This window comes from Montipora capricornis, chromosome 3, assembly GCF_036669925.1.
Source record: "Montipora capricornis isolate CH-2021 chromosome 3, ASM3666992v2, whole genome shotgun sequence".
Lineage (NCBI taxonomy): Eukaryota > Metazoa > Cnidaria > Anthozoa > Scleractinia > Acroporidae > Montipora > Montipora capricornis.
The window spans coordinates 36,771,425-36,798,924 of NC_090885.1; the positions used below are offsets into that span (position 1 = coordinate 36,771,425).

A 27,500-nucleotide genomic window follows, 5' to 3' on the forward strand; every position below is an offset into this window, starting at 1 on the left:
CTGAAAAAAGTTGGTAGAAGGAATTCAATTGAGATGAGAAAGAGAGTAAAGTAAGAAAACATTGAGATGTCGATTACTCACAGTTATTTTCAGAAGGTCGCTGGGTTTTGACGAGATTCAGCACCAGTGTCAGATGACGTAATATATGCACGCCCAGAATAACAGCACAATGAAAATTAAGCCACACCCTTGACAAGGGGAATTAACCGAACAACTTTATGCATTTGATGTCCATAATATTGGATCGAAGTTTAAAGTAACTTATAGTTTTTACCAGACTAAAAGTATTTTTAAAGAGAAAAAAATAGATGTAGATGTTGTTGCGCCGCGAAATAGGGATTAGACGCCATATTGAAGAGAATGGATAGGTCTGGCCGGGTTACAAAAACGACGGGTGGTTGTTCAAAAGAATGGCGAAATGCAATCTTTTCATTCGTAACGTAGCCAGGAGAATTAAACAATAAGAAATTATTGAAGTTTGTTCAAGGCATAAAATATATAAGTTTTTGGTTAGCCTGCTTGTATGTCGGTCGTCCATATTGTCGGGTGGGTCGGAAGATCTAGGAACCGTAGTGGGAAAAGAACGCTCGCCCCTCTTTCCCGCCCCCCACCCCGTCGTTTTCGTAACCCGGCCCAGACCTATCCCATCCTCTGCCATATGGCGTCTGATACCTATTTCGCGGCGACAACAACATCTACATCTATTTTTTTCTCTTTAAAAATACTTTTAGTCTGTTAAAAACTATAAGTCACTTTAACTTCGATCCAATATTATGACATCAAATGCATAAAGTTGTTCGTTAATTCCCCTTGTCAAGGGTGGTGGCTTAATTTCCATTGTGCTGTTATTCTGGGCGTTGCATATATTAAGTCATCTGACACGATGAATCCTCGTCAAAAACCACGACCTTCTGAAAATAAAAGTGAGTCATAGGCATCTCAATGTTTAGATTTTTGGAGGTGAATGGACTCAACTAGGTTCATTTTCTATCCACGGTGAAGGAGCATCAGATTGCAATATTTTGGCTGTCGACCAGTCAATCCTTTTGGTAAGATCGTAGTCATCCTCTCATTCTTCTTATTTTTTTAATGCGCTTTTAATAGAATTTATCGGTAGCGGTTCCAAGGTATCGGCGAAAACTTTGGTTACTTTCGGTAAATTTACAAGGTCGTGCTTTGACTTTGTGATTATGGTTTGAGTTTGGCAGAGCCATGACAAGATAACATTGTAAGCAATACCTTAAGATCAGCGAACGAAACTTGTTTCGCAGAGACAAAGTTTCTGGCAAAATCATTTGAAGTACTTCCGAGGGTGTATCAAAACTGTTTTGATATTGCTGATATTTTCTCTCTCCTGCTAATATTACGAGAAGGTGCTTTCGAAGACTATGGCTGTTAGATGCACTGGCTAACGCTAACCCTAACCAGTCATTTTCCGTTTGCACTAGAATTCTTGCTCGGATAATTTAGCTTCACATTTTGCATTTGACCGAGTGAATTCCGACAACACCGAAGCGGAAAGCTCCGCTAACACAGATTTTTGATTTTCCTTTAGGCTTTGTGGGTTGTCGTTTGGCTTAATTGCCTTTTCAAAACAAAGCAATGCCGTCTTGTGACGGCAGTCGAAAAACGCCTAATCCGATCTACGAAGGGCACCGAATAATGAGGAAATGGTGATGACCATCGAGGGTGAATTTTTTGCGACCTCCCTTCCTGTTTACCCGACACTGTTCGTGGCACTGAATAATTTCTCCCTTTTCCCGGACTTTCGTTTCTTGTTGGTTTCATTTCAACTTGCGCATATTTATCTAAAACCAAATTTATACTTCAATAAAAAAAAAAATTCCGCACTCCTTTTTGTGCTCACTCCGTAATGTTAGGCCATGTGCTAGTCTATTCCTCACTTAGCAGCCTGGTTAAGGAGAGGTTACTTGCTGTCACCTTCGCTTCCCTGTCCCAGTTGCTGAAATCAGTGACAGTCCTCTGTTTTAGTATATTGCACCAAGAAAGACCACTAATCCCGTGATAAGTATTCAGTCAACCCTTCCATTTCAAAAGCAAGTTAATTTTTATCTCGGGAGTCGTTTGAAAATGCCGCCAAATTAGCTGTTAATACCTACCAAAGATCCCTTCATAATGAAGCATGCGAACACAAGACAAAAAGGTGTGCGATGTGCGAGAGTATTTTTCACTATCACTTTTCGGACAGCCGATAGGCAGCATTTCGGCAGCCAAAGGTCGGCAAAACCAATCAGGCCGCCATTTTAATGAGGAATCGAATTTAGCCGCAATATTTCTACGAAAGTCGTCGCGATGTCGCTTTCCTCGCCGGGCTTCGGCATTCCATGTAATGGAACTTGACAGGATAGGATCTTAGGCAGGAAACAAAGTGGGTTAGAAATCTTGGTTGAATCGGGCAAACGGCCTGATGCCGGTAAGCAGTTTCAAGTTTTTATCTTTTAAATGCCTCAGAAGAGACCAAATGTGACTTCTCCCTTTTTGAACTAGAGACTGAATGTTGCCGGTGTTTGCACAACGTAGGGTTCAAATACTATAGACAATCACGAAACCATAAACTTCAAAGAACATTACTACAAACACAAACAAACGTAACACATCATGGTGTTTGTAGCTCTTAAGGCCCAGTAATAACGGCAACATTTTTCGAGCAACTTGTCGCGCAACAATGTTGCGTTGCGCGTATTACAACCTTCTTGCGCAACAAATTTTTTTGTTGCAAAAAGTAGACGTCGCTTTTTACTTTTTGCAACAAATGAAAATTTGTTGCGCAAGGAAGTGGTAATGCGCGCAACAACCATCTCAACTAAGTCTTGCAACGCAAAATGTTGTGCGACAATTGCTCGAAGAATTTTGCCCTTATTAGCAGGATAATTGAAGTTGTCGCAAGGCTAAGGCTGGATCCGCAATGAAGGTATCAACTCCAATACAGATATACTGTTTTACCGGACAGGTCTCTGTGAAATCCACTTGGCTGTCTCAGTGTGTACTTCACAAGTAAGCTTGACATGGCACTTGACTTTGGAAAAAAATTAACCTTTCTATTCCGCACAAACCTGCCAAAACAAGAGTCCGTGAATAAAACGGTTTCCGCTTAAATATTTATTCATATCAGAATCACCGTTTTCCACTGGGTCATCTTTCTAGAAGAAAACGTTGTTATAATCGTTGACTGAATCATTCTGAAAATTTCCATATACCTTATTGCTTGCACATCACGTGGATATTAAGCCAGTTCCAAAACCTTCAATAGCTTATTGTGTGGCAGAGCCGTGTAAACTGTGAAAGGAAACTGCGGTTTAAATGTTTGTCAAAGGCACTCGTGCGAATCAGAGATTCTCCGTCACTTTCCTCCGATATTTTATTTCTCCAGTTCTGCGTGAGGTAAGGGCAAGTAGGCGACAAACAAGGGGCCAACCAACAAATCACTGAAACGTAACGATGGCAAAACCACATGTAATTCATTTGTTACAATTTTTAGGAAATTCAGCTCATAATTACATATTTAAGCTTATAAACGAGAGAAAACTTAAACCACGCATTAAATATTACTAAAAAGATTGGAGTAAACTTGTAAAAAATTGTTTTTTTTTTCTTAAGAATTTTGCACAGTTTTGCCATCTTTGTACGCTATTTAAGCGGTGGAGTAGGTCAAATAGATGTGTCGTGAACGTGACAAAGGATGATCCCGAGGATGAGAATATTGTCAGGTCAGGTTCAGTCACGGACCCAGTTGTAGCAAGATTTTTTTTTCTAGAAAACCCTAAGGAAAATATTGATTTCAATAAGAGATAAACAGTATTTATTCACGGACTACTGTTTTGTTTTGCTTCCTTGCGTGGTGTACGCAGAGCTATAGTCAGTTTGCCACTTTCCACCATTTAGATGCTCTAGTTTTGCGCAACATTAAGAAAAAGCCAAATAAAAAACACACAAACATACGTGCGCAAGGGATACAGTCATTCATCGCGTAAAAGGGCCATCCTTAGAATAGTGTCGCCATTGAAAGATGTTGTAAGTTATGACCACAGATCACGCAAGAAATGAAGAGACGAACCTTCATTTCCGCATTTATGTAGACGATCAGGAAGGAATGTGACCCGCTTCTACCATGCAAAGTTCGTTCTCTTTGATGAAAAATGGATTCGAAGACACGAGATTGCATACTTAATATTCATGCAGTGGTTTTGTAAAGAGAATACTTTTTTATGTAGGTCCGATACCACTGAAGTATTTTGTCTTTACAAAAACGAATTTACTGATGATTACTAGTGTAATTGGTGTCAATGGTCAATTTTCAGGTTTGAGAAAAAACTGATAATGCTGCTTTCAGTTTATTTTGTAAAGTTTGTGGTTAAAGCAATCTGTGCATGGGGTCTTCCCTGACGCAAAATAGACAACACTATTTGCTTTAAGTTCAATATGCCTGAGTCGGTAAGTGGAAAAATCTCGAGGACTGCAACGCACTGCCGATAGAAAACTCAGTGAACACGAATGCTCAATCCCATTTCTAGACTTGGTCAAAAGTTTTTGGATTGTTCTACTTTACTCTGTTTTGACAGTTTACTCCATGATTAAATCTAAGTTAATAAACACCTTTGTCAGCGTGTTATTAGCAATGGCATTGTGTCCTGTTGATTAGCTTGATCGTAATTTTCAATACATCCTTTCAAATCAAGTCCTCTCACCGTGAAGCTAAAGCTAATAACTGAGCAGACGGAAGCTTTCTTTGAGGGTGTACGCTGTTTACGCAAGTACATTACTGAACGAAACTGAGTCGTCGCTTTGGACATTGAATTTAACTATGACTTATTAACGAGACTCTGCTTAAATCAATCGACCTAAAAGAAAAAGATAAGATCGATGGTTTCTTGTAAAATAACACGATTGACGTTATTTCATACTCAATATTCAATTTTGACATTTCGGAAACACGGTAAATTTTCAGGTAAGTTGCTGAACTGTAACACAGCGAGCAAAAGGTTTCCCCTATGGCAAAAATCGTGTCACTTGTCGGAAAGCAACCAACGTCTCACCTTAACTGATTGCTAATTACTCAGTGTTACTGAATGTTCAAGTTCAGACCTTGAACAAAGAAAGCGTCAAGGCTTTTTGGAACACTGGCAGAGATATACTTACTGATCAGTATTTATCAGTGTCCTTGTGACGAAATATACAACTTCTTAAAGTGCTCGAAAAGGGTCATTCACTCATGCTATTGGTTTATATTTGGTGATTGATAAACTGCCCGTACAGTAGGACCTTCATTATCTCAAAGGTTTCCATTTGTTTAAATTTTTGAATTTGCCACTGATCACGGTTTTGCCGCAGGGACAGGTGTTCCAACGATGTCTTCACATCGTCTGTTGTTGAGACGATTCGCCTTGAGCACAATCGGGTTATTGTTCAGATTGTGAAAACAAATTAACTTTTACTTTTGGCAGAGTTTTATTCAAATTTGTTACACGAGTTTACAATGAACACGTGTCTTTACATAAAACAGGAATAACACGTGGTTCTTAATCTTGCTTTTCAGGTTTTATTCCTTCAGTTGCATCTGCGACCAGTTTGAAGCGTCACAAAAACTATCAAGCAAATAAACATGCTGACACAAGTAATGTCGAGCCGAATAGTTTGGACTTTGTTATTTCTGTTAGGTGCGTTTTCGACTCGTGGGGCGGAGAAACTAGAGAAGTGCCCGAGAGTGTGTCAGTGTACTGCAACGAACATGGTTTATATGTACTGCGGATCCGAAGATGGATTGTCAGTATTCCCATCTTTTGTTCCACCTCAAGTTGAAATTCTGTCACTTCATACAAACAGACTTAGAACCATCCCGGAAGAAGCGCTGAGGAATTTAACGCATTTGGCGACTTTGAATCTGAGGTCAAATCAATTGCGTGATTTGCCCCCGACTGTATTACGCGACCTTGTGAGACTCAGATCGTTGAACGTAGGATTTAACAAACTGTCAATGCTCCCTGGGTGCTTATTTGAAGGACTGCACAATCTGCAGGAGATTTATCTAAACAATAATGAACTCGAAAATATCCCTGAGGAATTGTTTCAAAACCTGCCGTCACTGAAGCGACTGCATCTGCACTTCAATAGACTGAAGTCTCTTCCTGGAAATGCTTTCCTTGGTACGTTCTCGATGCAAGGGTTGTCACTTGCAAGCAACTTCTTAACCGGCATTCACGTTGAGACATTTTCAAATTTGAGTTCACTAAGGAGACTCAACCTCGCAGGCAATAGGATAACCAATATACCGGTAAATGTGTTCAGACGTCTTAGCTCGCTCGCGATATTGGAATTGGAAAATAACTATATCTCCACTATCCAAGATGGGGCATTCACCGGGCTTAGGGCAGGAATAGTTGTTTACCTTAATGGTAATCCATTTTACTGCAACTGTCAGCTGCGCTGGTTGAAAAATTGGATTACGACCATGACAAAACACCTTCATACTTCTAGGGTGCGGACAACTTGCTCGCAACCAGAACATGTGAAAGGCAAACCTTTGATTTACGTGGCTTACGATCAGTTCGTTTGTGTCGCAGGAAAATGGACGGAGTGGAGTCCGTGGAGTGCTTGTAGCTCGACTTGCGGAAGTGGAACACAAGAGTCGAGAAGAGACTGCACCACCAATCAAACGCTAGCGAAAGGCGGAAAGGAATGCAAAGGAGAACGTGTAAGGACCCAAAGCTGTCGCGGTAATGAATGTGGAACACGCTGGACGACTTGGTCTGAATGGAGCCATTGCACCCGGACATGCTCCTCTGGAATTGAATTAAGAATGAGATTTTGTAAAGCACGGCTACTGAAGCGAGTAATAATAGTTGCAGAGGGGTTTCTCAGGAGACGCGCATCTGTATCCGACAACCATGTACTGTTGATGGCGCATGGGGCTCTTGGTCTACTTGGGCACCTTGCAGTGTGACATGCGCTTGGGGAAATAGAGTCAGGACACGAAATTGTAACAATCCAAGGCCACAGTATGGTGGCCAGCCTTGTCCCGAGACTGATAGGAGTATTGTTTCACAAATATGTTATCTGGGGTCTTGTCCTGTTCACGGAGGGTGGTCTTTATGGTCTCCATGGTCACCATGTAATTCTTCTTGTGGAAAAGGCACGAGAACAAGACACAGGATCTGTAACAGTCCTGCTCCTCACTATGGCGGCAACATGTGTAATGGGACTTCAACCCAGTGGGAATACTGCACCTTAAAGGAATGCCCTATTGATGGAGAATGGACGTTTTGGTCTCCTTGGTCTCATTGCTCAAGGACTTGTTCTGTTGGTTCCCAGTTAAGGATTCGGAGTTGCAGCAATCCATCACCCCAACATGGTGGTCAAAGCTGTCCAGGAATTTCCTCCGAGTTTGGATACTGCAACTTTGGCCCTTGTCCCGTTCATGGCGCTTGGGGAGCTTGGTCGCCATGGATTGACTGTAGCAAAACGTGTGGTAAGGGATCACGTTTTCGAAACAGGACCTGTAGCAACCCACAGCCTATCCATGGTGGCCGAGATTGTCCTGGAAATTCCCATGAAAACAGTCAATGTGATTTTGGTCCATGCCCTATCCATGGTCACTGGACAGCATGGTCATCCTGGAGTGACTGTAGTAAGACGTGCGCCAGCGGAACAAGATCTCGTAGCAGAAGCTGTAGTAATCCAGTACCCCAGCACGGTGGACAAAACTGCTCAGGAAATTATTCAGAAGATTGGCATTGTGACTTTGGCCCATGCCCCATCCATGGTCAATGGACGACATGGTCCATGTGGAGTGAGTGTAGTGCGACTTGTGCTAATGGATCAAAGTTTCGTCACAGAACCTGTAATAGCCCTCTCCCGAAGTTTGGGGGAAGAAACTGTTCGGGTGAAGGGAAAGAAATGAAGCCATGCACCCTGGCATCTTGTCCCGTTCATGGTGAATGGTCTGCATGGTCACAATGGTCGGAATGTGACAAAAGCTGCTCTTCTGGCGTAAAATTTCGAACACGAACTTGTAGCAACCCATTCCCTAGCAGCGGAGGTACTTTATGTACTGGCAATAGCACGGAATTGGAAATGTGCCAGCAAAAACCATGCGCTATTCATGGAAGATGGAGTGAGTGGTCCGATTGGACTGATTGTATGAAGACGTGTGGCAATGGAACAAAATCAAGATATAGGAGCTGTGATAACCCATCACCTGAACACGGAGGCAAAAACTGTTCTGGTGATGCTCTCCAGAGCAAACAGTGTTTTCAGCAATCTTGTCCTGCGGTGGGAAAATGGACAGAGTGGTCGCGCTGGTCGGCATGTAGTAAAACATGTGCTGTGGGACAACAGACAAGGACCAGATCGTGCATAGACTCAAACTGCAAGTCTGTTGAAAGTAAAAGCATTGTTTATACATCAAACAAAACTGAAATAAGGGCCTGTTATCGAGGACCTTGTCCTGAGCCAGGAATAGAGAATGAGTGGACTCCTTGGTCTCAATGTTCTCGAAGCTGTGGGCTTGGTAATCAGCAAAGATTTAGAAAGTGCAACTTAGGAGAAGGAGATTATTGTGTGGGTTCAAACTTGCAGGTGAAAGCCTGCTATCTACGATACTGTAAGGTAAATGGCGGATGGAGTAGTTGGTCTAACTGGACAGAATGTTCTTCGTCTTGTGGGACAGGAGTTCAGGCAAAAATGCGATTGTGCAACCATCCTAAACCTCAAGGTGGAGGTGATCGTTGTCATGGAAAGGCTGTCATAGTTAAACGCTGCACTGCTTCCATATGTTTTCCTGATAACTATCAAAATGATTCTTTTTGGTCTTCCTGGACAAGCTGGTCGCGGTGTTCAGTAACTTGTTCAAGAGGATATCGCACCCGATCACGATACTGTAGGAAGAGAATGAATCCATTTCAGCTTGGGAACTGTTCAGAGGCTACTGGACCCGTCCAAGTGGAAAGTAGCATCTGTGAAATGCAACCTTGTGCATCGTGGAGCAGGTGGTCTTCGTGGGGAGTTTGCAGCCAGTCATGTGCTGGAGGGATACGAAAACGATTTAGGGTATGCAAAAGCAATGCAACTGAACTGAAATGTCAAGGAGACAATTCACAAGGAGTGAAATGCAACACCATTTCATGTCCTCCTGTCATTCCTCTGGTCAAATATCCACCGAAAATCAATCTCGTATCGCCAAATTCATGCCCTGACCCTGACAAACCGCTAAATGGTTATTACAAAATAACGAATCAGGGTGGCTCTTACTTCACTACTTATTACTGTAACAGAAATTATAACGTACATGGACCAAGGTTACGGCATTGTGAAAGTGATGGCACCTGGTCTGATTATGTGCCATACTGCCTGCCCGTATGTGGGGAGTCTAGCTTAACTCATATGAATGTAAGGCATCAGAGGTTAAGGATATTTGGTGGCACCGAATCAGCTCGTGGTTTGTGGCCATGGCAAGTGGTGCTAACAATCAATGGCATTTTTCAGTGTGGTGGATCTCTAATTTCAGAGGATTGGATAGTCACAGCAGCTCATTGTGTTTATAAGAGGCTCACTAAGAAACATTTAGCTGGCATAAGAATTCATCTTGGAGTACATGATATATCTTCTTCACTTGAAGATCACAACATTCAAAGGATAGATAGCCTCGATATAGTACCCCATCCCGACTTCAATTGGAGGACGTTTGATTCAGATTTAGCTCTGATACAACTCAAACGGAAGGTCAACGTAACAGACTATGTACGACCGGTGTGTTTACCAAATAAGCAGCAAAGGCGAAAAGTAATTCCTGGTGCTATGGGTGTTATGTTAGGGTGGGGCTTTACAGAAACGGACAGCCCTTCCTCTAAGTTAAGACAAGTTTATATGCCAGTTGTAAAACATTCAAGCTGCCAAAAAGCTTACGAAAAAGAGTCTTGGCCTGTAACTGCTAACATGATCTGTGCAGGCTATGCAAGAAGAGCTAGGGACTCTTGTAAGCAAGATAGTGGAGGGGGGTTTATATTTCCAGATTCCAGAAATAAGAAGAAAAAATGGTTCTTGGGAGGTATTATTAGCTGGGGAAATCCTCGATGTGGAACTCCCGGGAAATATAGCGTGTTGACTCACATAAACAGTAAATTCACAAGGTGGATAAAAAACTATATTTATAATTGAGTTTGTTTCTAATATAAATGTGCAATGTTTTGTAGTTACATGTTTTCGCTTAATGTCAAAATCTTTTCGGGAAATTATTTAACAGAAATAGCAGTTGAACTGGAACTTGTAGGTACATTTCAATGACCCCTAGTCCATGGACTACCGCGATGGCTCATGTCCACGGATTACTATAATGGACTATCTTAATGAATCGACGACAAATAGTTTTGCTTTTGTCATACATGTAGTTGTAACGCCGTCTAACCTCCACCCTTTTCGCACCTATTTGGTAAAGTGTGCTGCATGACATGAAAAGTCAAAAGCGAAAGGTCGTGAGCTTGTAATTAGGGAAATTGAACTATAGGGACTTCACTTCTCACCGCTCCTTTATCTGTCTCTGAAATCATCAAGGAAGACAGTCATATTCAAGAGCATTTACGAATACAATGACAAATTTTAAACAAAGTGCAAGAGTAGGTCGTTTCTCAAAAATTAATGCAGATTTTTTCAGTTTGAAACCAAGCAAATCCGGTGTATTGGTAGCTCATCCTCAGACTTATTACAAAGAGAAATCCGACGTGGGCTTTACAAGCTTGAACTCCGCGGTTGTAAATTGGCCTTTTTTTTTTCATGTTTCCCACTTTTACTAAAAAAAATTGAAATGGAAGAGGAAGTCGCACACGTTGCGTCCGCATTAACACTCCAGCTTCCACTCGTTACGTAGTGTTACGCGTGCATAGAAAAATCACGAATCCCCTCCCCCCAAAAAAGAAGAGTCAGAGCTGAATCAATTAGTAGAATGAGATTTTCAATCTACTCCCCTATTCTGTCAGTGCAATATAGTTTCCACGAATTCCATCTATCCTTTTCCAAATGTGTCTGTCCGATTCTTGACACAGGCCTCCTAGTCCTCCCTGGTTGAATGGAAGGGTGTCAGGAGTCTATTACCTGGAGCCTCTATATGTATTATAAAATGTAAACCCCAATTGGTATATAGCTGATTTTTTCCCCCAACAGCGCGCGCTCTCATTGATTACTTCGAGGTCACATGACATCCAGCAATAAAACTGTTTCCCGCCAAAAGTCTCTGAGCGGGCAACAGTGCAAAATCTATGAATGTTACCCGCGAATGTTGACCGACGACCGCCGTTGTTGTTGCCATTGTACGTTTTTCTTTTGTGCTATATAACAAATCACTTAATGACTGGTCCCGAGGGAAACAGTTAATTGTGTTTCCTTCGAATTTCAATGTTTCCCTAGGCTGCGCCTCGGGCCAGAAACAATGGGATTCTGGGCAAACAAAATGAACTCTTTCCTTCGGGACCAGTCATTAAGTGTTTACTGCTATATCTTTTCATCATTTTGAAATACCTTCGTTTTTCGGGTATGCTGCACATGATGCAATCAGTGGCCGACCATAGGTCTCTTACGATAGGTTATTGTGAAAACACCCGCGAAATCCCCCACCCAGGAGAGGTGCTTCTAAAAAAGAAAAGATCGGGGACAGGGTTGACTCATAGGGTTAATATAGAAGATGGAGGCTCCGGGTAACGGGCTCCTGACGGTGTGTGTTCTTTTTTTAGCTTCTCCTTTAATTTGTCCTTACTGAAATGAAATATTTACCGGAGTTTTTGGAAAATGGACAGTGAGAGAAAGATAGGGATTCTTTGCAGGATTGTTGTGAGTTGTACGCATTTTGAAAACAAAAAGATTCCATTTTTTACACTTGTAGACTATGGAGCCTATCTCCGCCAAAATTCAACATCGGAATTTGACATCCAAGTTTCAAATTTGAGTCTTGATTTTCTTTAATGATCGACATCGAAGTTTTATATCCAACATTGAAGTTTTTAATTTGACATCCAAGTTTTGAATTTGACATCCAAGATATGAATTTGACATTTGACATTAAAGTGGAAAATTCTGTATTCCACATTCTTGACACATTCGACTTTCAAGTTTCAAATTCAACTTGCAAGTTTTGAATTGAACTTCACGCATGACATCCTCGGAGACCCAGGGGCAGATCGCGGAGGCAAGGGGAAGTCTAAACGGGCAAAAGAAAATGGCGACAAAGCTGAGAAAAGCATTTTTGTCGTTTTGTCGGGCCGATAATCGTACCGTGTAAATTGCGTAAAACTTGTAATTTTTCCTCAAAAGATCTTCCCGTTGTCCTTTTAGTATCCGCTATTTTGAACGCTTTAATTTTTAAGTATTTATGCGCACTTATTACCCACTAGCATACCCTTTGATTGACATGGCGGTTTCTCTCGAAGTGTCGGCCCGACTTCAAAAAATCTGTTGCACTGCAACAATTTTTTTAATCGGACCGTTTTTCATTTCCATGAATCGGTCTTTCATCGGCTGTCAATTGAATTGATTCAATGCTATTACAGAGGTACTCAGGGATATTTTGCCAAACTTCGACGGCATATTTTAGGATTGACCAAACACTACTCCTATAGACATTCAATAAGTCTGATGTGTTCACACTCTTTTCAGAAGTCGCAAGGCATAGAGTCTCTTGGATGCCTTGGTAACAAGGTAATCTATATGATGATTCCATTTGAGCTCTTCGCTTATAAATACACCTAATAGTTTATACGATGAAACGCGCGCGCTCAATTTGACAATTGCCCGCACATATCTCATTACGATGTTTGGATTTGTCAAATTCCGAATTTTGGCGGAGATATAACTCCACAGTAGACAACATGTGACGTACAGAACCAAGTTTCTTTCTCGTTCTGACGACAACTGACAGTCACTGGGAACGAGATTAGCCCGCGAAGGCAAAGCGGCAACTGTGTTTTACGCAAGCACATGCGCATATTCTGGTTTGTAGGGACCTGAGAAGAGAACAAACAAAGTGCCGCACGTTTTCCACTATAAACTTTGAACTTTCTTGGTAAAGTTGTTACTTGACAAATGTTTCAAATTCATCATGGATTATCCAATAAACTGGGTGAGTTTAGTCTTCACATAAGCTAGAATACCAGTTCACGAGTGGCGTCTATTAAGCTTATAATTTAGTGTCAGCACAGGCGCCCAAGCTCAGTCTGAGGTAATTAATTTAAGGATTTGTATGGGAAGGCAAGAAGTGAGACCTGAGAAGTTAATTTTACGAAAAATTTCCCAATTAAAAAGCCTAACCTTCTTGCCATTGTGGGTCGCCTCCTTACTGTGAGGTTTTTTCCCAGATTCGACGCGAATTGAGCCATTATCAGTTCATCGGTTGTCAACGGTCATAATAAAATTTTATTCGCGTCGAATCTGGGAAAAAACCTCATAGTAAGGAAGCAACCGACAATGGCAATAAGGTTAGGCTTGGAGTAACTGCAGAATACCCCGCCATAATGGAGAATTTTTTTCGTAAAATTATCTTCTCAGGTCTCTGAGTTTTTGTTTTGCCATACAAATCCTTATATTCCCTTACACTGAGCTTGGGGCGCCTGTGCTTTGTTTCTTTTCATCCGTCCAATCCGTCTTTCTGTATTTTTTCATTGGTTGCTTCTGCAGGTACCGGAGCAGAGATTACATAGCTAAGTGACCAAAAATACAATGCTTTCCGGTACCTGCAGAAAGATCCTTCCATTCAGCCAACCCCTAGCCTGCATTTCCACTGCCGTTTCTCTCCCCCGAAAAGGAAACGACCACCAGAAATATGGTACGTCTGTGTTCGCTGGCTAGCCATTCCCAGGTCCGACAGAATATAAAGTAAATACATGAAAAAGGCAAATGTACATTGTAAATGAAATTAAACACTTGGTATACAGCCAGTTATTATAAGTACCCACTTGGAAAAAAATATTTGGTTTCAAACACAAAGAGCAAGTGACCCCTCCTCCCATCTACATCAACTCTCCCCCTCTAAGTTATGTATATCTGATAGGCCCATCAACAGGACAGACGAGCTGAAACTTTGGTCAGCCACAAGAAATTTTCTGATGCAATAGTTTGCCACCAAAAAGCCTTAGGTGGGTTATTGACAGTTGTTAACAATGATGATTATTGTGAAAAAGCTTATTTTTCAAGGAAAGGATAATGGTTTGTATCTGTTGAAACAATAGCAGTGAGAAATTTTGTTTGTCAGTGGAATATGGGTTATAATGAAGGTGCCCATTGGTAGAAGTGCCAGCTGCTGTTTAGGAAATCATGTATCATAGGTTGTCAGAAGTAATTTATGATGTGTTATGAGGGAAAAGTGCAAGAACACCAATAGCACATGCACGGTCATGAAAACATGAATTCGCATCGCACTGTTGCAGCTGAAGCATTTGTGGTTCCTGTGGAGAGAAAAAAATAGATTGTGTCCCTGCAACACCAGAAATCTGTAATACGTTTACAATGAAGTACAATCTTATGGTAACTGGTGTGTTTAACAAAATCAGTAAGTCATCTACATGGCTTGCATTAAAGGAAGACCAGTGGTTAAGTCAATTTCACACCCCCAGTTGACGAGTAAAATTGTCTGGCATTAGACAGAGTAAAATCTGTTAAGTCACACTTCCAGGGGTCAGTCGGTTAAACACAGCCTTATGAATCTTTACTCTTGCCAAATGCTGAAAGAACTGTATACTGTAGCTAGTGTTGCTTCATAGGATTCTCAATTTCCCTGGGGATAGATGTCATCAGTAGTTGTTAATGGGACTCTAGGTTGCCTGCCCTTGCACAATGGCATGATAATGATCGATGATGAGTTTTTCTTGCAATAATTATTGGGGTTTACCATTACAAGCATCATTGAGCTTCTCCACACAATGCACTTTAGGTCTGCTTTTAGAAGAAAGATGATCACCTCAATCAGAATTGATTTCTTATAATAGTTAAGCATTTGCTTTTAAACGAGCTTCAGTTTTCTGACACAATAGCCTATTTGAAGGTTTAAGCAACTGTTAATTTAAGGAGAAAGTGAAAATAAATTAGTGATAGTGATGTTGTTTGTACCATGCAGACTTTCTCCAAGAGGCCATGAAAATGACTGAAGTCAAAGAGGTAAACTGAGCAAACAATGTTTGTAATTTTATCTGAAACCAACACATAATATGAAGGAAAAGGTGTGGAAGGAAATTTGAATTTCAAGTTGCTCCTGTTTCTGGAAGATGCTATGACAACCATTGGGAACTGACATGGACAATATTATCATTTTTAGTGTTACGGTAGTCGTGTAGTATAAAGACAGGAAAAAGATAATTAATTTTATGCATCTACTTTATGTGATTTCCATGCATCTTTTAAAACAATTTATTTACATGTATGCACTAAGCATCTTTTCCCTTTCTTTGAATTTGGTGGAATTTAACAGACACTTGAAATACCTGTACTTGACAAGTTTGTCTCAGACAGATTGTGTATTCCTTGACCTGCTCTAACACGAGGAATAAAATGACATTATAAGCCTAATCCTGGCAACTGGATGGATTGTGTCTCTAGTTGAGCACACAAAATAATGGAGAGTTTCACATTATTAAAGTGGGGCAATATTGTTCTCTCCATCCTTCTAGGCATTGATTTCATTGCAGTTGCAATGCAACAACCATTGCCGACAACAAAGAATTTTGAAGGAAAAATGGAAGCAGTGGGAGGTAGAACAAGAACAACGAAAACATGAGCAACCAAAAATCTTACAGGAGAGGCAAAACACAGACATCTTGGAAAAGCAAAATCACCTTGCAGTCAATGCCAATAACAGAAAGGATGTGATTGATGGTCAAAAAGGAACTGAACAATTGCAATCCAGTAGTTTAGTGATATCGGCTGAGAACTTTTCTGTCTCGTCAGCAAGTTCCATATGTGAGTGTGGTGCCATTACTAAAGATGAGAAATCAACTGTACAGGAGCTAGAAGGGCAAGTGAGAGATTTGCAAATACAAGTTCTTTCACTTACTCAGAACTTGGAAGACTGCAACAGAGAAAATAGAAGGTTAAAGAAAGATTTGGAGAATGTTTGTGAATTTGTTAGGCTAAAATTTGGGTGTGAACTTGAAGGCAATGTGTTTGACTGCTATGCTAGACAATGCAAATTTGAAAATGAATCTGAAACTTGTACTGAAAATGATGGCCTGAAATCTATAGGACCTGTTATAAAGGAGGATTATACATGTACATCTTCACCTGAAGACAGAGCACAGAAGAACGTGGAAGATGACGGTGGAAATAATGGCAAACTTGATGAGGATATTCCGCTCCCTCCACTAGAAGAACCAGTGTTTGCCTATGAGTGCAGTAAGACAGACAACATTTCATAGCAAAAAGGCATAGTGTATAAAGAATAATTCAAAGAGTAATAATGTAAATGATTACTGATTAAGATTTGTCATTAAAGGCATTACAACAGTCATTTAAAATGTGTGTGATGTGTGGTACTTGTACTTGCTGTTTGTACTGTACCCTGTAGTTGATTTGTTTTTGTATCAAAGATCTTACATAATTATTGGTCGTTACCTCTGCTGCCATCAGTTGACAGATCACTTGAAGCTGCTGAACAAAAAAAAGATCATTATCGTTTTCCAACTTCTCATGTCTTCTTGAAGTGAAAATATGGCTTACTATACTGCCCACAACACAAAAATTCGTTTTGCAAGTTCATGGCATGTGAAGTCACTGTTAAAATTAATGGAGACAATAGAGCGGTTTTCAATTCAGTGAATTCAGTAATTAGCGAATTGCTTTGGTTTTGCATTTACTTCACTCAGTAATTGGTTGAAAGTTCTCATGCCATTTTTTCAACCAATCAGAAGTGAAACCAAAACCAATCGTGGCTCGCGCATACACATTTTCCCGCGCTTTGTGTCGGCTACGTCTAATTACTTGGAGTTTTGATTGGTTTACTGGATTGTCTCCGTGCTTTTTGATTGGCCAAAGTAATTACTTTGGTTTTGACACTCATTTGAAAACCGCTCTATGTGGCTATGTAATGAAAAATGCATCAATCAAATTCCCCTGTGGGAGGGCTACAACCTTATTGGAAATCATCATGATGCTTTCTTGTTGTTTCCCCAAATGCAGATCATGTTATGATATTTTAGAGATTTTACCCACTGTCTTTTTAGAGAAGTGAATGTAGCCAAATCCTAATCCTCGAACTTCAAGTAACTAATAACTTAAAATACCAGTAGTCTTGGAAATAGTTTGCCAAGTTTTCTGGACCTCTTGGGCCATAAATGACTAAGGAATATCCTACACGATGGCTCATGCACATTGAGGACATTAATGCAAAACACTTTTTTGAAGTTACTTTATTGCAAAGCTGTCATCATTTTGGCTATGCAAGGGACACATGATTTTTTGTCCTTTTGCAGGGAAACAGTCAACGTTTAAAGTATCTTGGGTGGAATAAAAGCATGCAAAGTAAGCCTTTCAGTTCATTGCAACTTTGCATTTAAATTTATTGTTTTCATCTTTTACTGACTTGCTCAGTTGTCTTTCCTCTTTGGTTCTCATTGTACATGTATGCTGCTGGCGATGTAAGATCTTATGGATAATCAATTCTCTGCTCGAGTGGGAAAAGTTCTAGAATTGGCATATTGCCAATTCAGTGATCTCTCTCCACCCACTTATTTTACTACCCCTCCCGTACAGTAAATACTTCCGACACTTTCATGTGAATTTATCTATTCATTCAATCGGTCTCTATTATTCACTATGCAAAAATTAACGCTTCCATTGTATTAACCAAACGCAGTCATTGACTGCCTGTTTTCAGTGGGATGCATTTACCTATAGTCACATTATGTATAGTGGAAAAATGTAAATGAACCAGAAAATCAAATCAATGCATGTTTTTGTCATGAAATGTTTGGATAAAACCCACCCCAGAATTTCCACGAACTGTCTCCTTCAGGGGATTTACAGATCAGTGTAACACTGCCATTACCTCGGAGGTTTCCATGTTACTCGACAACTCAAGCCACAGCAAACTCAGTAACATGATTGTTGGTAATTAATATGATGCAGAACATAAATAATATTTATATCCAAGATGAAAACAGAATAACAATAATTATTACGTATTATTATCAGACTTCTGTGAGTGTCTGACAGAACAATAATAATATTAGTAGAATAGAGGCTCTTCCAGGGTATATTCCGACAGGTGACATGGCCTAAAAAGTAGCGACAGCAATTTAAATTTCCGACAGTAACATGAAACATTGACAAAGCACTGACAGGGCAGGGCCTCAGAACAGAGTTTGCTGTTCTAATGCCATGCACTGTGTAAGGATTGAGCTACACGTACACTTTAATTATTATTAATGTTATATTACACCAATAAACAGCAAACTCTATTCTAAAGCTAACAGCAGGGATACCTGAGGTTTTATCATACTTCTACTTGTTATCCAGTAAATTCGCGATGCGAAGCAACTTGCGCGTTTGTAAGATGATAGCTTTTGGAGTATGTGAATTTTCTGTTATCGGCTCGTGGCTTTATTCAGATCCAAAAGTGCTTTGTTTTACACAACAATGCAACACAAAGGAAATTTATGGTACTGAATAACAAAGGAAAAGCAGACGCGCATGTATATGCATTCATACGCGTATGTGCGTATACATATACGCGTATGCGCGTATGAACATACGCGTATGCGCGTATGAACATACGCGTATGTGCGTATACACTGCGTATGCGCAGTTAACGTATTTCTGAGCGGTACTGTACATGTAATTTCTTAGCAATTGTCTTCAGTCTCTATGCTCTTTAGAAGGGGCTACCAAAATTAGGGCAGCCACCATAATAGGGGAATTATGAGCAGTTGCTGTCCTAGCTGTCTTCTTTTAGTACTGTTGCTGGCTATTCTCTTACAACCCTGGTTGAGTAACAGATCTCTTGTGCTCAAATAGCATTGTCGTCAAAAGAATATTACTCGCACATGTATTAAATTGATGGATTTTTGCAATCTCACATGTAGCTCTTGAAAGTATCCCCAAATATTAAAAGAAGGAACTAAAAAGGAGAGTAAGGAAGGAAAGGGCTTTCTTAAACTGAACAAAGTTTCCCTTGGCTTGTTAAAGTGCCCCTGTGACCAAAAAATCAATTTATATTTTTCTTTGGATTTCAAAACTATGTTAACAAAACGCTAAGTGACCCACGTTTTAAGCCTTGATTTCAAAAAGACACCTCTTTCTTTTAACTGTAATTTTCCTATTTAATGGTCTGCCATTACTAACATTATGTTCTTGAGAGAGCTGGATCAAGGAGAAAATGACGTCAAAGGCTCACTAGTTTAAGAATGCAATATGTGTGTACGCCACAGAATTAATATGCAGCACGGGGGTTTTGGGCTTTCAGACTTTTAAACTCACGCTTTGCATATATAATAAGCTGCGTTCACACGCTGAAATTTTAAGCAAGTGAGCCTCTGACGTCACTTTTTCCTGGATCCAACCGTCTGAGGTCCAATCCGTCAGTTTTGAATGTGAGTAATGGCGGACCATGAAATCCAAAACTTACACTCAAAGTAAACGGCCTTTGGATAAAAATCAAAGCTCAACATTTTGCCAGTCAGGTGTTAAGAAAACACACTTTCAAAATCTGAAGGAAAAAAGGAAGTGGTTTTTTTGATCACAGGGGCACTTTAAGCCACTGAATTTGTAATTGCTGGTAACAAAGGAAAAATCTAATGACTTTAATAAAAGAAAAGCTATCCAGTCAGTTGCATGTTTATGAAATTTAAGTGTTGTTTCTTTAAATGCAAAGATACCGGTAGTACAATTTTTGAAAATATGTATTTTTTAACATACATGTACATGACATAAATGGTGGGCCAGCAAGTTGGCTCTCCCTTCCACACAAAACTCTATTTTAGGAATAAATTTCCACTTCCATTATCAGGGACCTCAAGCAATGACATGTTGGACAACTGGTGCCCTGATTTACAACATTATTGGGATGACTTTCCAATAAGTGCAAATCGCAAAATTTAATTTGGCAATTATAAATGGTGTGGACAATCAACCTTCAAATTGGCCATTTCACTTTTAAATCTCTTTAAGGATAACTACAAAGAACTGTACCAAAATGTAAAGCAAGTGTGCCAGGCTCTTGTTTTTGCTACATGTATATTTTTGTTGTTCTTACGCTTGCCAAAGTTATTTAACAATTATTTGCCGAAGGCAAAGTGATTATCGGTGAATATTCACTGAGACGAAGTCGAGGTGAATATTCACCGATAATCACTGAGCCTGAGGCGAATAATTGTTTTAGTATAAATACACAGGTGATTATTTCAAAAAAGAGAGAGAGAAAAAAAAACAAAACACTTCAACACAAAATCGTCTTCACTTACAGTGGCTAAGCGACTACTGGCAGCCATTTTGTCCGTCGAGGAGCTGCTCCGTCGAGGTGATTATCGGCTGATAATCCGAGATAGCGAGCCAATGAGAGCGCGCAATTTTGTATAATCACCTGTGTATTTATACTAAAGTTGCTTAAGGCCCCCTATTGTGCTCCAATGGGGCAGGTAAAAGCACAGGTCACAGGCCATTGTTTACCAATACAAAAACAACCCTAACTGTTTTATAATACCAAAGCTAAGATTGCCCTAACAAAAATGTTTGGACATAATTAGGCCCAACATCAGCTTATAAATGAATGTTTAGGATTCTTTCTGTGTTGGTGAAACAATGACCTGGGACATGTGTCTTGAACCTGCTAGCTTCAAATCATATTCTGACTGATTGAGAACTAAATAATGATGTTCAGTTAGGATATCTCTTCTGCACCACCCTTCTTCAGATAATATTACTGTCAAAAAATAACACTAAACAAGTTTACCCACCGCTGCCTGATGAATGGTGATTACAAATTTCTGTTTATATTCTTTCGTGCCTGCCTGATGTCTTTTTCTCTTGGTTTCATTGGCTCTTTCTGCTACCAAATCACCTCATAATTTGCAATAATGATAAATAATTAAACATCTAGTTTTTCACAGTATAATGTACCAACATATGTGGCACTGAAGGATTATTATTACACACGCTGCTATTTTAGTGAGTAGTTCAAGTTGGGTTTTGTACCAAATGGGCCATTACCGGTACATGTATACATTTTGCAGGTCTATCCTTTACATGACCAGCTTTGCAAGGTTTTTTGAACAGCTGAATCAAAACACGTACAGTATTATACAAATGTCATAATTTTGAGACTGCATCAAAATTAATAAATTACTTAAACTTTGACAATGACCATAAATCCATAGATGCATATGTAGGTTGCCATATACTGTAACAACTTTAAAGTGTAACCAGTAACTTGCACATTGTATACACTTCTGAAAAAGTTGCAAAAAGGTCAGGCCCTATATTCATAACTTGGCCTGTAGGGAAGAGATTTTTTGTAGTACAGAGGCACCACCTGTTCAGATTCTGTGCTTCTCTTTTTCTTCAGATTAAGATCGTCAACATTGAAGGTGAAAACTACCTCATCATTTTCCTTGTCTCTAACCTGACTTACAGGCTTTCTTGGTGAATGCTCATGTGTGACAAAACCATTCCTTTGCTTGTATCTTGGTGACTGTTGCTCACTCTTAACAGATCGACTTGAGAGTGGTTCTTGAACAATGCGTGGAAAATCGGTATAATCACTACTTGCTCTTTTTGCAATTCTCTTTTTGGAACTTTGTGAATGGCCCCTACTCCTTTGTGAAGTAGAAGAGATTGCTCCTTCCCGTTGTGGAAGTTCAGGAATATCCTTCACAGCAGGTGGTTCACGAAGCCTTGACACTTGCATCTGAGGCATGGGTCTTCTAATGTTGCCATTAGGCTGCTGTGAATTATCATCTTTCCTTACAACAACCATTCCATCAGGTTTTAATGGAGGGCGTGATCGAACAGCTTGGTTTTGAAACTGTTTTGCCTTCATGGTTGGGTAAACAAGGTTGAGATACAACTTCTGATCAACTTTTAGTTGTCGCTCATCAGGTCTGGCACCCATAGCATAGATGATGGGAGGGTTGATAAGTCCCATGTAAATACCTTGTTTAATCTTCATCTGCTTGCGATTGTTTGACAGCCCATATAGATCAGTTTCATCAGGATGTCTCAGTGCTCTGTTCTTTTTACCAGCTAATAAATCTGGGTTACTCATCAAATATTCTCTGACATCTCGCATGGTTCTAACAGGTGTATAGAGTGAGGGAGTACTTTGGGAAACCAAAGCTCGTGGACCTGGTCCTCTTGATAAGCTGTAAGTAGAACGTGAACCATTACCATTTCTTCTTGACACAGGTTCCAAACTTCCCTGATAACTCTGTCTAGTACCAACATAACTGCCATGTTCAAAGTCTCTATAATTGTAACCATGTCTGTTACTGTTCTGGCGTGGTTCTTGCAATTTTGCATTTTTTGGATCCAAAGTAAACGCTCTTGCATCCTGATGTGCTAAAGGGCTTGATGGCCTGAAACTTGATACACTTGCCAAATCATCTTCATTATCATCTTCGGCCTCAGTGGCTGAATTTTGAGATCTTCTGGAATGAGGTAACTCATTGGTACGGTACTTTCTTGAAGAGTGTGCTATACTAGCAGAAATGCCCATCTTTCATCGGTAGACCTGTGGTAGAGAAGATAATATTTGGATGATTTTTCTGCTTCTATACAAAAGAAAATGTTATATGTGATTGCATACATTTGTGAGTGAGAGTCTTCACAATAGTAATGAACTGCTTTGTTTCATTACTAAGTGATTGAATTACCTTCAAGTTTATTTCTTGGAAATTCATTTATTAATTTTATTAACTTTGCCACACCAAACAGAAATACAAAACAACACATAAAACAAGTAATAAAGTACTTGGCAGTGATATCGCAACAGCTAAGGCCAATTACTGTGGGCCTAAATTATGATAATTAGTAAGAACAAGGTACAAAAAAACCATATACAGCAGGATAGATTAGAAGTTTAAAAGAAGCCTGACAGAATTGCATTTAATGAAGATTGTCTCAAAATTTCCTGGGATTTCAGGTTTGTAATCAATTAATAGCACTGTGTGGTAATAATCAATTCTTGGTCATGTCATGAATAGATAAAACTATAAATCAGCAACCACTGAAATTTGCAAAGTCAAGAAACTGAGATACATAGAAGAGTAATAGTGCATCCAAAAGTAATTGCATCTGGTTAATGTACTTTTAACACAAATTGACTAAGTAGCATACATAAAACAACTCAGATTGAGTGGTGCAATTACTATAGTGTCAATCCATCTTTTAAGAGCCGAAACAAGTAAAAAGACAGGTAGAGAGGGCAATGTTTGAAATATTTCAATTCTGTAATAACAACTATTATTAGTGCATAGCCTTCCTGCACCGATAACCAGGAAGCACCCTGGCCAAGGTTTTGTGGTCACTGTGTCCTGATTCGGTGTTTTGAAAGCACCTTGTGCCATTTGGTCAGTGTCTTTGACCAGACGGGAAGATTATTTTCACCAATCTTTGTTTGCTTTGAGACATTTCTAAGGATTTTAATTAATACACTAAGTACTGCAATATACACCCACATCATAGATTTTTTTTTCTGTGAATATACCATGTTCACACAAATTTAGAAACAATTCTTGCATAGTTTGAGGCTCTTTTAGCAAAACACGATGTAAGAATAAGATGGAAATATATATCTTGTACTGAAATTATATTAAAGTGTCACTTAAAAACTGAGAAAACGCAGGTCAGTCCTCTGTGACTTGTAGCATAACTTTTGTCAATAAACAACACGAAATGCCGGTGACAAAGGGGGCCACAGCGTCTGAAAAGTCGGATGAGTTTAAGTAAGCATCCCACTTGTCAAAACAATGTTTTGCCAAGAGGAGCGATGATTGTGCATTTGCGTAAACTATTAATTTTTTAAAATTGAATGAAATGTATGATCATGAGGCTGCTATCATGAAACGTTGAGGAACTTGAAAGCGATAATCGTTCATTATTTGGAAAAAAGTTGTACACATTTGGTGAAAATTCACGAGTTTTTGAACAATAAAGTAAACAGACATTCACGATCCTTTGTAGTAAATTCAACAGCAACGCAAACATCCAGAATCAATCAGATAAAATATATCATACATCAACTTCACTATTTAGTGAACGAGGTCTCTCCTTCCACATAATATATTGTTTAAAAAGTTTCGAATGCTCTTAAACCGCCTTACACTGTTCTTAGACTGAGTAACGTGATAAAAAATTTTTAGGACCACTCGATCGAAGAGCTCTATAATCTCGTCCATCAAAATAACTGTTTTGTAACCGTTTACGAACCGGTAAACAACTAACAAACTTCCTCTTATTAAATTTCCTCAAGATACTTTGATTGACAAATTACCGTTTCTACATGTATACTCGGGTGAAAATTTCTGAATTTCTCCTTCTTTTATATGAAAAAGAAATTTTTATGGCCGATGTAAAGACCGCGGAAAGAAAATACAACTGTGTGCCTTCTTCACGACTTTCTTAAAGAAAAAACCTTTTTCAGGCCAATCTCTTGTGTTTTGAGAGATAAAAATATTGCAAAATTACACTAGAGAAACGTGGACGTGATTCCGAAATTACCTTTCTGAAAATTGTGTGTTGTGATCATTATGGCGGGCGCGTTGTCAATTTGGAAATGTACATTGAGGTTCGAATTTCATCTCGTTCGGTGGCGTAGTTCAACGAATATCACCGGCCGGCCTTTATAAATTAATGATCGGAAAGTTAATGGCATGTATTTACGACTTTTAACCAAAACCTAAATTATAAATGTTTAAAAACGTGCGGTAATTGATCAATTCTAATTTCTGGTGTGCATGTTATGCATGGTTACCATCGAAACGTTCTTGATGGAGTTCATTAATAGGACAGTGAAAGTTCTTGGTCACCTACAAGTTACAATAAGCTAACACGAATCAAACATAGCGTTAACTTACAGTGTTTTTTAAGGCCTCATCACTAAGCTGTTGTCATGAAGAACACAAATCCTCTGTAATCAAAATATAGACGTCTTATTAGATTCGTTGTGATAACTTCTCGCGTCCTTTCCGTAAATTTAGTTGTACCCACAATGCATCATTGTGTTTAGAAAACAGGCTACCCATCAGTAGTTTTCCTCATGATGATTGCGTTTCATTTTGTATTATTGCTCTTTCTTTCTTTCTAAGTATTTCTGCCATCAGGAAAGTTGTCGCATTTTTTTTTCAATAAAAATGGCTTACAATCTAATTAGGCAGTGATTTGGACTTTTTTTATTGTTTTTCTCATTTCCTCAAAATACCACAAAATTAGGATATAACTTTCTAAGCAAGGACCCGTGAAACAAAACAGAAGAACCTGATCCTAGTGAAGGACCTTATCAGTGATTTAAATATTATAAAAAGCTAACAAGAGCAAAGCTGATATAACGGTGAAGGAATATATTGAAAAAAGCCAATTATTCGAAAGGCACTGCCTTTCTTCATCAGGGTTTTACAAGCAATATGGAAAAATTTGGTTTTATCAACGGAGTTGATGATGTAAATTGGCCACCGGACTAGAGAGAGATTCTAAAAGCTGACGTTTCGAGTGTTAGCCCTTCGTCAGAGCGGATCCCAATGACTTCGGTTAACAAAGACGTTACAATTTGAATAGTGATGTGGCGTGTGATTTGATACAGCCCTAAAGATAAAGATTTTAACAGACTCGACGGATACGATACAATAAATACCTCTTACTAACCGAGTTCGAGGTTCGTACTGTAAGTTACGGACCGCATTTTTTCCCGTTGATTTATGGCCCGCGCGCTTCGCGCTTCGTTTTTTTCCCGTTGATTTATGGCCCAAGTGAGGATCCATAACTTACAGTACGGACCGAGAAAACGAGGTTAGTAAGATATTTATTATATTTCTGAGGTTAACCGGCGCGCGGGCAAGGAAACTAGTCAAAGTGAAGCGGAAGGTTCAACTGCCACAAAGAATGCCGTGCCAAAATCTCAAAAAACTAAATCTTCTTGGCTGTTAAGTTTGAAATAGTTGCTTCCAAGATTCAAACAGTTTTCAGTACAAGGTTATGCAACAGAAATGACATGACAATTTTATTACGTAGTTGTTATTCAAATTGTGAAGTTAGAAACGAGGTTGTGAATTTCACCACGAACTTCGTTGGGAAGTTAAGGAGTTTGTCGCGAGAGAAGTTCGCACCGTTCGGTGTAAATTTCTCGGAATTTCCTTAGAAGTTGTGGTTACATTGATTGCGAATTACTGGTTTTAAAATGGGTTATAAAAAGTTGAAAACTGAATATTCCCAGATATCAACCGACACCTGCCTAAAAATAGAATACAATTTCTGTCGTGTGAACTTCTACGCATGGTTGCTTAAAAAGTATTTTACAGTTAAATATATCAGAGATAAAAAGAAACCCTATTTTCAGGACATACATCATTCTAGAAATAGCGCAAGAAACAAAACATTTCAATGTCATGTTGTTCAACTTTTGTCCTTACATTTCTAGTGTAAACAAGATACGAGTCGCGCCATCTGTGAAGTCCCGGCTCCGTACCTCTCAAATAATTTACCTTTAAGAAGTAAACATCAAAAAATTAGTCTTGCTTGGTTGAGAAATTTTTTCACTTTGTTTAAATTCATTTGTAGTTATATTACCAAACCAACTACACCGAATGATGTGAACTTTGCTCGCGACGAACTTCGCAACTTCCTAACGAAATTCGATGTGAAATTCACAACTTCGTTTCGAAATTCACAATTTGATTGACAACTACGTAATGAAATTGCCAAGTTCGTAGCGAACTTTGGGAATTTCAAACGAACTTCGGAAACCATTTGTCAAAGGTTTTGTGAAACGCACTGTAAGTGGAGCCTCTATCTCCCATACTTGGCCTCGGACGCGGAGTCAACCCTTTCCCGAGTAGATTTATTTATATAACACCTCCCTTGGGAGATTCAGCACGCTCACTGTTGTAAAAGCCAATCTTCCTTGGGACATTCAGCACGCCCACTGTTGTAAAAGCCAATCAAAACAGAGCTATCTCAGCGTCAAGGAAATTATGATACTTTTCGCGGGAAAAACCTGTTCCTAAAAGTAAATTTAGTCAGGAAAGGGTTGACTCAAGGAGTTAGAGGAGATAGAGGCTCCTCTTGATGAGCTCCTGGTGAGGAGGTGTTTTGAAACTATGGTAGGCTTCGAGACGTTGGTTGGTTTGTCGACTGGTGTGCAGTGCTCATTAAAACTGTCTTTGAGTCTTCGTTTGGTTTCTCCAAACTTTCATACGCGGAGCACAAAAGAATCGTTGTTATTCCGATTAGGCCTTCCTAATTAGGTATTGTTATTTCTGCTTTGTTCTTTTGTTTCGTGAACATTAATTATTTCGGATCCGGTTTCCGATTTG

General features: G+C 39.5%; 3 protein-coding genes across 4 annotated transcripts in view; 2 read left to right on the forward strand and 1 right to left on the reverse strand.

Moving 5' to 3' along the window:
* LOC138040165 (SCO-spondin-like) overlaps positions 1-10,618 on the forward strand; it is a 26,184-nt gene extending 15,566 nt beyond the window's left edge. The window contains 3 exon segments of the mRNA XM_068885942.1: positions 3,619-3,728; positions 5,593-6,827; positions 6,830-10,618. Coding sequence (XP_068742043.1) covers positions 3,619-3,728; positions 5,593-6,827; positions 6,830-10,170 — 4,686 coding nt within the window. The 3' untranslated portion in view covers positions 10,171-10,618.
* A 2,364-nt stretch (positions 10,619-12,982) lies between these two features.
* Positions 12,983-16,492, forward strand: LOC138043016 (nuclear receptor-binding factor 2-like). The gene is made up of 4 exons (XM_068889115.1): positions 12,983-13,117; positions 14,045-14,129; positions 15,107-15,147; positions 15,657-16,492. The coding sequence occupies exons 1-4, from the start codon at positions 13,097-13,099 to the stop codon at positions 16,398-16,400; spliced, it is 891 nt and encodes a 296-aa protein (XP_068745216.1). The 5' UTR covers positions 12,983-13,096; the 3' UTR covers positions 16,401-16,492.
* A 1,023-nt stretch (positions 16,493-17,515) lies between these two features.
* On the reverse strand, positions 17,516-25,179 carry LOC138043017 (uncharacterized). 2 transcript variants are annotated; one of them, XM_068889116.1, is made up of 2 exons: positions 25,050-25,179; positions 17,516-22,705 (listed from the first exon to the last, which is right to left on the reverse strand). In XM_068889116.1, exon 2 carries the CDS (start codon positions 22,688-22,690, stop codon positions 21,446-21,448), a length of 1,245 nt encoding a protein of 414 aa, XP_068745217.1. In that variant the 5' UTR covers positions 22,691-22,705; positions 25,050-25,179; the 3' UTR covers positions 17,516-21,445. The 2 variants fall into 2 exon arrangements, with proteins under 2 accessions (XP_068745217.1, XP_068745218.1); XM_068889117.1 differs by lacking the exon at positions 25,050-25,179 and adding an exon at positions 24,694-24,776.
* Between the last annotated feature and the right edge of the window lie 2,321 nt (positions 25,180-27,500).

Coding starts and splice junctions, on each gene's coding strand:
- LOC138043016 (XM_068889115.1), top strand. CDS start 13,097: ATGGATTATCCAATAAACTGG. Junction 13,118..14,044: donor TGGATTATCCAATAAACTGG/GTGAGTTTAGTC, acceptor TATATCTGATAG/GCCCATCAACAGGACAGACG. Junction 15,148..15,656: donor AAATGACTGAAGTCAAAGAG/GTAAACTGAGCA, acceptor CCATCCTTCTAG/GCATTGATTTCATTGCAGTT.
- LOC138043017 (XM_068889116.1), bottom strand. CDS start 22,690: ATGGGCATTTCTGCTAGTATAGCACACTCTTCAAGAAAGTACCGTACC.